This window comes from Dama dama, chromosome 7, assembly GCF_033118175.1.
Source record: "Dama dama isolate Ldn47 chromosome 7, ASM3311817v1, whole genome shotgun sequence".
Lineage (NCBI taxonomy): Eukaryota > Metazoa > Chordata > Mammalia > Artiodactyla > Cervidae > Dama > Dama dama.
In genome coordinates, this window is record NC_083687.1 from 18,044,049 (window position 1) to 18,056,512 (window position 12,464).

General features: G+C 40.2%; 1 protein-coding gene across 2 annotated transcripts in view; it reads right to left on the bottom strand.

Annotated features, from left to right (window-relative positions):
- The window catches only part of MED20 (mediator complex subunit 20), a 52,293-nt gene that overhangs the window by 12,753 nt on the left and 27,076 nt on the right, over positions 1 to 12,464 (bottom strand). The window contains exon 5 of one of the 2 annotated variants that reach the window (XM_061146695.1): positions 5,230 to 5,329. The exons of the other annotated variant lie outside the window; for it this stretch is intronic. Within the exon in view, the coding sequence (XP_061002678.1) occupies positions 5,270 to 5,329 (60 nt within the window). The 3' untranslated portion in view covers positions 5,230 to 5,269. Of the gene's footprint in view, positions 1 to 5,229; positions 5,330 to 12,464 lie in introns of those variants that run through there. 2 annotated transcript variants of the gene reach the window in all.

Genomic DNA, 12,464 nt, shown 5'->3' on the forward strand with positions numbered 1-12,464 from the left:
AAGAATTTTAAAGTGTATTTGGTATCCAGGTCTTCATTTTAGTTAAATGACATTCTGGCCTTAATTAAGTATTTGATAAGAAATAAAAAACATACAACCTTAGCCAGATTGGGAAATCCTTTCCACCGAAAAATAAAATGACCTAAGCAACAGCATAATATGCATCCTCAATTATGTAAGATACATATATGAAAACAAAAGCAATACCAAAACCCACTTAGTTTGTAGAGCAGCAGCGTCAGCCACAAAAGACACCTTCTACACAGCATATGCCGGAGTTGCTATTGCATCACTGTGCTTAAATATAACCCTGTTTTTTTAATAATCCCCACATAGGATAGATATTATTAATTGGTAGAGTTCAGTCAGCCAGCATTAATAGAAGCCATTTTTAAAGCATTAGTTTGGTCATTACCAAGCACATTTCATAAATACTATACAACAATTTTGTCAGCATAGAACAGCAATGTATAATGGGAAGAGAACACTTGTAAAAACATCATACTTTTACTAGATACCATGCTGTGTGTGTGTGTCGGGGGGGACCACATTATTTGCTTAGTTAATTCTCACAATGAGGTAGGTGTCAGTGGCATTTTACAGATGAGAAATGGATACTCAAATTGGTGATTAGATGACTAGTCCAATATCTTATAGCAAGAAAAGAGCAGCGCTTCGCAGGGAAGCTCAGTTGGTAAAGAATTCGTCTGCAAAGCAGGAGACCCCACTTTGACTCCTGGGTCGGAAGTTCCCCCGGAGAAGGGACAGGCTACCCACTCCAGTATTCTTGGGCTTCCCTGGCGGCTCAGACAGTAAAGAATCCGCCTGCAATGCAGGAGACCTGGGTTCGATCCCTGAGTTGGGAAGATCCCCTGGAGGAGGGCAGGGCAACCCACTTCGGTATTCTTGCCTGGAAAATCCCATGGACAGAGGAGCCTGGTGGGCTACAGTCCATGGGGTTGCAAAGAGTCAGCTAAGCTACTAAGCACAGGCCCATGATAATTGCTTAAAGTTGCCAGTAATTCCACATGAGTGGCAAAGAACATGAGGTTTAGGTGAAAATTTGTCCCTGCTTTCATTGTTTCCCCATCTATTTGCCATGATGGGATGGGACCAGATGCCATGATCTTAGTTCTCAAACTATCACTATTCACTACACTACAAATGTGAGATTAGGGGTTTTCCCTGGAAATTTCCATAAAAAATAATATTTATAAAATAAACATTTTAGAAGCGCTCTGAAATGGACAATGTAAAGATATAATATGGTTAAATAAATTGATGGACTATATATCTGTGTCAAGCAATGAGAAGTTAAGATACTGGGATAAGATTAAAGCCTACAGAGCTTTCCAACTCCTTTGTTTTAGCAGAAACAGCACAGAACTTGATGGTTACTCTGTGGTCTGGTTAGAGTATTCAAAGACACAAAAGACATAGATGTAGGTGTTAAAAATATAAAATTGCATCAAATTATAAGACAATACCTTGATTAGGTATAGTGGCTTCGAGAGCAGATTTAGGAGTCAGACTGGCCAGATAAGAATCCCAGTGGGACCCAGTTCCTAGCTCCAAGACTCAATTTTCTCATCTATCTCATACAATTATTGGGGAGTTACAATGTGTACAGAGTTCAGAAAAATCAATGGCAAGAGGCTAAGTGATCAATAAATGTTACCTGTTATTTCTCTAGTATTACCTCATGTAAAAAATAAAATATACCTGTAAAAGCACTGAAGGCCTTTCATTACGGAGCTGTTTTTCAAATGTAGAAATTTTAAACATAATAAAGAGAATCAAACTACTAAATTTCTTGATAGTAGGATACTGGTTAACCTGGAGTAGGGCATAAGGAATAATCACAAAGGGAATTTTACACTTGTAGGATGTTACCCCAGCTTTTGTTACATTAGTCTTTAATAAAACACACCTATGTTTAAGTGTATTTCATGTTTCACAATTTTTAAAAAATTGAAAAAAGTAAAAGTTATATATATATTTCCAAAGCATAATAATGAAAGAGCATTATTTAACTTTAGAAGAGGATGACAGGAAAAGAAAAAACAACAAGAAAACAATGCTTTATCATTCTAAGTGTTCTAGGTTACCTCAGATTATGTATGTAACAGCTTAGCTCAGTCATGGAACAATGTTCACCCAATTCCACTCAATCCTAAGAGACATCATTTTTCGTTGTGGGTCATTTGTTTTAAAGGGTGTCACTGATTCACTGGGAGCACCTCTTTATGATCCTGATATCTGGAGGTTGTAAGGAAGCTCAGAGGGCTTCTAGTTCAGTGTGGTCACTTTCCAGTTGAGGAAACATTTGACTCTTTAAGCTTCCAGCAACAGGCTGTCCCTGCTCTACTCCCAGCTATCACTGCTAGTCACCAATGTGACATGTAACTTCTCAGGTGGCACTAGTGGGTAAAGAACCCACCTGCCAATGCAGGAAACATAAGAGACGTGGGTTCAAGACATGGGTTCGATCCCTCGGTCAGGATGATCCCCAAGAGGAGGAAATGGCAACCCACTCCAGTATTCTTGCCTGGAGACATGGGTTCAAGCTATGGGTTCAATCCCTGGGTCGGGATGATCCCCTGGAGGAGGAAATGGCAACCCACTCCAGTATGCTTGCCTGGAGACATGGGTTCGAGCTATGGGTTTGATCCCTGGGTTGGGATGATCCCCTGGAGGAGGAAATGGCAACCCACTCCAGTATTCTTGCCTGGAGACGTGGGTTCGAGCTATGGGTTTGATCCCTGGGTTGGGATGATCCCCTGGAGGAGGAAATGGCAACCCACTCCAGTATGCTTGCCTGGAAAATCCCATGGACAGAGGAGCCTGATGGGTGACAGTCCATGGGGTCACACAAGAGTTGGACAAAACTGAAGCGAATTAGCACGGCACAGCACAATGTGACATGAGGGATGGGCAGAGCCCATTCTTTCAATCAGCTCGTAATAGTGACCGGAGAAAAGCTGAGTATTTTATACCAACCGTCAGCATCTGTCAAAGACCTAACATGGACCCCAGCGATGCTGGCACCTACAGAGGAACCCAACGCCTCAATGAAGGCACTCCATAAATATATGTAGAAGGGAATTTATTCAAAAGCATAAAGTAGGGTTTCTGACCCTAAGAATTCTACATAGAAATGAAAATCACCAAAGAATCCTAGTCAACAAAAATGAATTTGGTGGTATTCTGGGGCAAAGTGTACAAAGTACAAAATACAGGAGGGAAAGGAAAATAAGACAGAAGAGTTCCGTCATGGGATAAAATGCAGAAGGGGTCCTGGAAGAGAACTAAGAACTGCATTTTGAAAATTCGGTAAAGCAAGCATTCTAGGATTTCTCCAAATAAAGTTGACATTAATAACATGTTTCCTTTTCCTATTACTGAAACATTGCAACAGGTGTGCTAATTTGTTCTAAATAATTTTATCTGCTATAATTACAATTAGGAAAGAGTTTCTGCCCTCCCCCACAAAGAACTTTTGGAGGCCACTGAGAAGGGAACAGTAGGAAGAAAAAAGAAAACTTTTAAATGGTAAATATAAATTCTTCAAAACAAAACAATAAATTCTTTGTGTCTTAGGGGTACGACACAAATTTTCTTGAGTTTTAAAGTTCACCCCAATAAAACTAGACCCCAAACTTTAAGAGGAAAAAAAAAAAGTCCATGACTGCAACTTAAAGCTGACACTAAATTAACAGGACATTTGGGTGACATAAACCATGGTAAAGAGCACCTATTTCCAGCTACTTTAATGAAAAAAGACAGAACCACACTGGCAAGGAAAAGAACACTGAAGGGACTTCCCTGGTGGTCCAGTGGCTAAGATTCCATGGCCTTGGTTTGATCCTTGGTCAAGGAATTAGATCCCACACATTACAATGAAGACTGAAGATCTTAAATGCCAGTGCAGCCAAATAAATTAGTATCTAAATAAATATGTTAAAAAAGAACACTGGAGAAGACTCAATTCTAGCTTTAGATGGATGAATGAACATAGGTAAGCCATCTCTGTTCTCTGGGTCTCAGTTTCCACATCTGTAAAAGGAATGTTTAAGTTACTTTATGACCTACATTTCTATTATACTATCTGCAAACTTCCCAAAGTCATTTAGATGTCGCTCTTCATAGCAAAGCTTCCCTGGTGGCTCAGTGGTGAAGAATCCACCTGCAATGCAGGAGATGTGGGTTAGATCCCTGGGTCAGGAAGATCATCTGGAGGTGGGCATGGCAACTCACTCCAGTGTTCTTGCCAGGAAAATCCTACGGACAGAGGAGCCTGGAGGACTATAGTCTATGGGGTCGCAGAGTCAGAGACGACTGAAGCAACCAAGCAAGCATATACGCTCTCATAGCAAGCTATAGGTTAGGCATTAATTCATTAGAGTAGCAAAAGACCAAATTAATTTATATCCTGTACAATTCTGTTACTGTAGCAAAATTTTGCAATGGTTATAAACCATAAGCCTATTAAGTTTTGTGTTGAAACAGGGCATCAGAGAAATAAATTTGGATCTTCACTGAAACACGATCCGTTGAACACCTTTATTTACCTCCCAAACTCCACTAAAATGGCATTAAAAACATAAAATTGCTAAGGACAAAGACTAGGAAAGGAAATGACCACAACAAAGTTTTTGGAAGCTAAAAAGAAGATTAGTAAGTTTCTTGATGTAGCACAGCAAAGAAACCAAAACGAACAGCATCTTAAGGGGAAGCCCAGAGCAAAGCGAACTTGCTTTATATACCAGAAAAGCTCAGAATGATCTGAAAGTGGGGACACCAGGCAGGGCTGAATAAAGGAAAACAAGGTGAAAGTTCTACCAAAGGTTCCCACCCTGACTCCAAGCATCCACTGGTCAGAGGAAAGGAATTTACTCTATGCAAAATAAAGAGCCTCTGGACCTAGGCACAACTAGACGCAGGCCTATCAGTCTAAAAAGACAGGGATTAAAAGAAGACTGAGTTCCTTAAGGCAGATAACCCCAGCTCTTTTCCCACTCAGCTCCCCAAATGTTGTAGGCAGGAATGTATGCCAATGATTGAAGCATTCTGTCTGGGGAAAAACCTGGCTAAGAGAAAAGAAAAACACCTACAAACATGGATTGCTAGAGGTGACCCGCTGCTCCACACAACCCCCCCACCGCCACCAACACACACACACAAATGGTTCCGGGTTAATCACCTTATAATGAAGACCACCAGTTAACTTTTAGAAGCCCCCACTCAGGCAAATTCAGTTTTCAGTTTTTCAGCATCTCATTCTGGAATATGAGTAAGACAGCCAGGTCCATACATTTAAGGAAATTCCCTAAAAGAAAGACCAAAACAAATGATAAAGTAAGGTACTTTAAGGAAAACAGAGATGTACTGGAAACTGCAGAAAACTTTAAAAACTGTAATTAATATAGAGAAGAGCTATTCCATCCATGAAACAAAAATAGAAAACTATTAAAAGCAACATTGAGAAAAAAAATCTTGAAAATTAAAAATATGACAGAACATATAAAACTAATTAGAAGAATCTGAAGATGAAGTTCAAGACATCTCCCAGAAAGTAAAACAGAGACCAAAAAATAAAATAAGAAATAGATAAGATGGTAAAATTAAAGGACTCATCAGTCCACAAGTTCCAAACACAAATAATAAGAGTTTTAGAGAGAAAGAATAAGAAAACTGGGGGAGGGGTGGGGGGGAAGGGAGGATTTGGATAGAACTTAAGAATTAAAGAAAATCTCCCAAAACTGAAAAAAAAAATCCTTATTTCTAAATTGAAAAGGCTCTCAGTGTACCCAGTATAACACAGAAAACAAGGCCTTGGTGACAAAGATTATCATAGTATTTCAGAACATCAGGGACAAAGATCAGACCCTGAAAGTAACCAAGGAGGGGGAAAAAATCAACAATCAGAATACCACAGGGTTTCTCACAGCAATAATAGAAGCTAGAAATCAACACAGCAATGCTTCTTAAGTTCAGAGAAAATATCCTCCAATCTAGAATTCTAGAACTAGATAATAAATTAAGTGTGAGAGAAAATGAAGACATTTTCTTACATGCAGATTTACATCTCAGGCACCCTTTTCTTAGGAACCTTCTGGAAGAATTGCTTAATTGAGGTATAAACAATGAAGGGGGAAGATATGGGGTCCAGGAAACAGGGAGTTCCAACATAGGAAGTGAAGAAAATACCTAGGCTCTTCAGGAAAGTAGATCACAGGATGAGAGCTGTTCGGATCTACAGAAAACCCATACGGATTTTTAAACACAGCAGCCTAATATCTGGAAAAGACCTTGATGCTAGGAAAGATTGAGGGCAGGAAAAGAAGGGAGCAGCAGAGGATAAGATGGTTAGATAGCATCATCGACTCAATGGATATGAGTTTGAGCAAACTTCAGGAGATGGGGAAGGACAGGAAAGCCTAGTGTGCTGCAGTTCATGGGGTCACAAAGAATAGGACACGACTTAGTGACTGAACAATAAAGGCTGCTGTTTAGAAAAAAATAGCATTAAATTCCAAAAGAACAGCTGGAGGAGTAGAAAATGGAGGTCTCTGGAGAGGCAGAATGTTGGGGAAAAGAAAAGCAGGTAGGATATTTTTTATGCTCTATTCATACTTAGCACTGATAAATATTAAATTTTAAAAGATTCTTGAAAAGGTTAAAAAGAGTATTTTAAAATCACATCTAAAAATCTAATTTTCCAAACAAGATTTCTGAGTGAAAAAATAATGAAAGAAAAACTGTCATCTTCAAGGAAGAACAAAATCAAAACCCTTGGAAAACTCTATATCTTAGCATAGAGTGTAGCTTAGTTTGAAAAAAATTAAGAGCAGAAAATAATGTTTTGCTGATAGAAATTTACTCAAGAGGCATAACCACAAAAATCAGCAAAAACAGAACAAGGAGAAAATTTTTTTTTTAATCATATTATGGTGTTATTGGGAAAAGTTCACAGTTTATGGCTTTGTCAATCACATCACAAATTAAAATTCCTTTTCCACTCAGTCAGGCAGATGCTAAACCAAAGTCAACATAAAAATTTGATTGCATCACATCTTGGTCAGAAATGAAAACACTTAAAAAACTGTACTGCTTCCTCAGAAAGGCAAGCACAAATACTGGAAACCTGTTGGAACAAGGAAAGAGCATTTTGAATCAGAGTCACTCCTTTTCTGAGACCTGAAATGAATAGGAATAAGATCATGTGCAAATCTGAAACTGCTGCTTAACTTTCTCTAAGACCCTAAGAAGTGGCATCTCAATTAGGAAATATGCTTTTCTCCATCCATACTACTTTAAAAATCAAAACATTCATACTTTCTATTGGGCTTCCCAGGTGCTGCTGCTGCTGCTAAGTCATTCAGTCGTGTCCGACTCAGTGAGACCCCACAGACGTCAGCCCACCAGGCTCCCCCGTCCCTGGGATTCTCCAGGCAAGAACACTGGAGTGGGTTGCTATTTCCTTCTCCAATGCGTGAAAGTGAAAAGTGAAAGTGAAGTCGATCAGTCGTGTCCGACTCTTAGCGACCCCATGACCGCAGCCTACCAGGCTCCTCCATCCATGGGATTTTCCAGGTAAGAGTACTGGAGTGGGGTGCCATTGCCTTCTCTGCCCAGGTGGTACTAGTGGTTAAGAACTTGCCTTGCCAACGCAGGAGACATAAGAGACTCAGGTTTGATCCCTCGGTCAGGAAGATCCCCTAGAGGACAGCACAACAACCCACTCCACTATTCTTGCCTCAGTTCAGTTCAGTAGGGTGTGACCCCATGGACTGCTGCACGCCAGGCTTCCATGTCCATTACCAACTCCTGAACTTGTTCAAACTCATGTCCATTGAGTAGGTGATCCCATGGACAGAGGAGCCTGGTAGTCCACAGGGTCAAAAAGGGTCAGACACGACTGAAGTGACTAAGCACACATACATACTTTCTATACCGTTTCATAGAAAAATGAGAAGTATAATATGGTACTTTTGTTCTTTTTTCAATGTTATCTGCTACATGGAGAAGGCAATGGCACCCCACTCCAGTTCTCTTACCTGGAGAATCCCATGGATGGAGGAGCCTGGTGGGCTGCAGTCATGGGGTCGCTAAGAGTCAGACACGACTGAGCGACTTCACTTTCACTTTTCACTTTCACGCACTGGAGAAGGAAATGGCAACCCACTCCAGTGTTCTTGCCTGGAGAATACCAAGGGCAGGGGAGCCTGGTGGGCTGCAGTCTATGTGGTCGCGAAGAGTCAGACATGACTGAAGTGACTTAGCAGCAGCAGCAGCAGCTTATATTCAATGAGTGCTAAGAAGTACTTCTCAATCAAGTGTTGAGCTCTTCAGAGACAGGCAAGTTAGAGACGATGTGTCATGTACTCAGTTGCGTCTGACTCAGGGCTTCCCTGGTAGTTCAGCTGTCAAAGAATCTGCCTGAGATTCGGAAGACCTGGGTTCAATACCGGAGGAGGGCATGGCAACCCACTCCAGTATTCTTGTCTGGAGAATCCCACAGACAGAGGAGCCTGGCGGGGGCTACAGTTCATGGGGTCGCAAAGAGTCAGACATGACTGAGCAACTAAGCACCATGCACTATAGCCTGCCCGGCTCCTCTGTCCAGGGAATTTTCCAGGCAAAGAGATGATGCTTCCTGCTATTAACTCAGCTTTCTGACACCTAGGGAGATTGTAAAGGGAGAAGCAGCTGGATCTAATTTTTTTTGATAATCATCCACTGATTTCTGACCAGGGGTGATTTTCTTTAACTAACACAATGAAGCGCTTTTCCACCAAATCTGTTCTGGCAAAAACACTTGCTGTCAGTGTTCAGCATACATGAAGACAATGAGAACAGATTAGCAAGATGCTTTAATTGTAGCATACTTTATGGCTTTTCAAGTTGAATACTTAGAAAAAGGTTTGTTTCATCATCTCTTGGAACCAGGAAGAAAAACAATAAGATTCAGCATAAGGAAGACACTCTTCCCTTTTTGAAGTTTAAGAAAATATATTAACATCTTGCAAAATATAATGTGTAACCAAAAGTTCCTCCAGCTTAAAAACATTAATAAAATACTAAGTTCAATCTATTATGCTCATTTCACAGAAAGGAAACAGCTAATTAGAATATGAAGAAACACGCAAATTTACTAGTAAGTAGAAAATACAAATTAAAATGAGACATTATTAAATGGCAAAAATTAGAAATGTGGACAATACCACATGTTGGGGAGGGTGGGAACACAGTGTCTGTGGGGTGTAGAGTGATACAACCGTTCAGCAGCCTGACATTACGAATGCCACAACACCACTCCTGAGTCTGCATCCTGAAGAAATTCTCAAATGTGTCCATAATGGACATGGACAAGACTGTTTATTGTAGCACTGTTTGTGGTAGCCTAGGCATCTATCACTATGGAAATGATGCACACCACAGAACACTATGCTGCAGTTAGGAGCAATTAGCTAAATGTACAGCCCAACACACACACACACACACACACATCTTAATCTAGCCCAACATACACACACACACACATCTTAATCTTAAAACGGTGCTAACCAAAAAAGTCAAGACTAGAGTAAAATCTACAGCATTTTTACTGGGAGAATTCTCTAGCCAAGTTCTACAGCAGTGTGGTATGATGAACAATTTCAGAATTAAATACACACACACAAAACACATCACTAAGTATTTTATAAAGATGTATATAGAATCAAGGACCAATATCAAACACATCAGAAAGGGTGTTTTTGGGGCAGGAGAGGAACATGGGCATGGAGACGGGAGCTGAACAGACGGCCTTTATACAGCAACGCTAGGCTGTGCCCAAATCACAGAGTATGAAGTCCAAATTCAGAATAATATTTTTCATTCATGCGTGTATTAATTTATTCAATAAAAACTTACAGAACACCTCTTAAGTGTGAAGTGCTGTGCTTAAATATAAATTTTTCTTGTTATTTCTGCTGACTTTTTTGAACCTCAAAAAGATAAGTGCTTTAAGATACATTTTAACTGGAAGTGGAAAATAACTTACATTAGAATATATAGTATAAAATGAGAAATCCACCATTCTTAGAAATTTTATAAATATTTTTCATGAAATAGAAATATACCTTGAAGTTCTTTAAGTGACAGACTTCAGTGAAAAATCAAAATGCAAAAAGAATTCACTTTACAGCCCTAAAAAATTACACTGTCACATCTTTAGCCCACAGGTAGGACATCTTTTTCATGGCTCTCAGTGGTGAAACAATTGCTTTTTGGTAGATAATTTTTTTCTACTTTATCTGCTCTTTGTAATCCCCCTCCCCCCGCCCCCCACCACAAAGATATTTCAATTGCTCAGGAATACTTCTCACCAGACTTCTGTTTCCTAAAAGATTTCACAAGCAGACTGCTGGCTGCCAAGGAAGGTGTTGTAGCTAATACACTCATTACATTGCACTGCTAACAAAAACTGATTAACACTTTCGGTGCAAAGTGACATATCTATTTCACATCCCATGGGCATAGAAAATGATGTTTTTCTCCCCAAATTATCTGTTCCCATCTTTTTACAGGCCCCAAATGTTAGGTAGTATACATGATAATACTGGTAAACTAACCCAAGAGCAACTTGTAGGACATCATATGTCTAAAGCTCTAGAACTGTATTCAGATTTCAGATTTTGATTCTAAGTGTTAGCAGGTGGGAGGACCAAAGGTGAAGAATAGGAATGGTTAGGCCAACCATCAATACTACTGGGAAAAAATCCAAACTACATGTCTGTCAATGGGATTAGCAGAATTATCACCACACACGACACATAAATTTATTCAGGCTTACAAAAGATGAGGTATTTTCATTCAATAATAATAGCTAACATTGAGCACTTACTACGTGTCAGTCACTGTTTTAAGTACTTTATACAGGACTTCCCTGGTGGTTCAATGGGTTAAGAATCAGACTACCAATGCAGGGGACACAGGTTCGATTCCCGGTCTGGGAAGATTCCACATCCTGCAGGGCAATTAAGCCCGTGTGCCATAGCTACCGAGTCCTCATGTTCTAGAACCCATGCTCTGCAACACGAGAAGCCACTGTAGTAAGAACCATGTACACCACACCTGGAGCGTAGCCCCTGCTTGTTGCAACTAGATAAAGTCCATGCAGTAACGAAGACCCAGCAGAGCCAAAGACAAAAATTGATTAATTAATTAAAACAAATATTTTATATGCATTATTTACTTCAATCCCGACAGCAACTCAATAGGACTAGGTACTATCCTCATCTCCATTTTATAGATTGTTTTTCAAATCAAATGCAAGCTCTTTATCATTGCCTTTCAAATCTCCACCAAATGTTCTCGACTTCCACTATATCCCCTCTTCCTGCCATCCAGTCCTCATTTCTTACTTAAAAGCTTGACTGACATACCTCATATATCTCTTATGAACAGAGCAGTTCTCTTCTCTGGCCAGCCTCTCACTCCTCCCTTACTAACATGGAAATTTCCTTCATGAAAATGCTCTTAATTAACCCCTTCCTCACCTGCTTATAAAAAGCAACCACTACATAGAGGAAAAAGTCAATTTGTTGTTGTTGTTTAGTCTCTAAGTCATGTCTGACTCTTTTGCGACCCCTATGGACTGTAGTCCGCCAGGCTCCTCTGTCCATAGGATCTCCTAGGCAAGAATACTTAAGTGGGTTGTCATTTCCTTCTCCAGGCAATCTTCCCTACTCAGGGATTAAACCTGCGGCTCCTGCATTGGCAGGTGGATTCTTTACCACTGAGCCACCAGGGAAGTGCAAAAAGTAAATACTTTCCCTCCTAAACACCAACACCTTAACAGCACTCCTTAACATCTTGCAAAAATAGGAATATCCTATATTGTCCTATATCGTGACTTAAAAAAAAAAAACTTAAAAATGGACATCTTTCTACATCAGCAAATAAGAGATTCACTGCATTCCTTAATAGCTTAATGGTATTCCATTGTATGGACTCAGTACACATTATTTAGCCAGTTCCTAGCTGATGGACATCACTCTTTTTGCAGGGACAAACAATGCTATAAAGAAAAATTTTATACTCATTTTTTTCATGCAAGTGTATAAATATATTTACAGGACAAATTTCTAGAAGTGAAATCTCTGGGTCACAAGATATGCACATTCAGAATTCCAACAGGGCTTCCCTGGTGGCTCAGTGGTAAAGAACCCGCCTGCCAGTGCAGGAGACCTAACAGACGTGGGTTCAGTCGCCAGGTCAGGAAGATCCCCTGAAGAAGGAAATGGCAACCCACTCCGGTATTCTTGCCTGGATAACCCCATGGAGAGAGGAGCCTGGAGGTGTACAGTCCATGGGGTTGCAGAGAGGGGGACACGACTGAGAACACACACTGAGGGGTATGTACACGTACGGCTGATTCACTCTGCTGAGCAGTGGAGGCTAACACTGCGTTATAA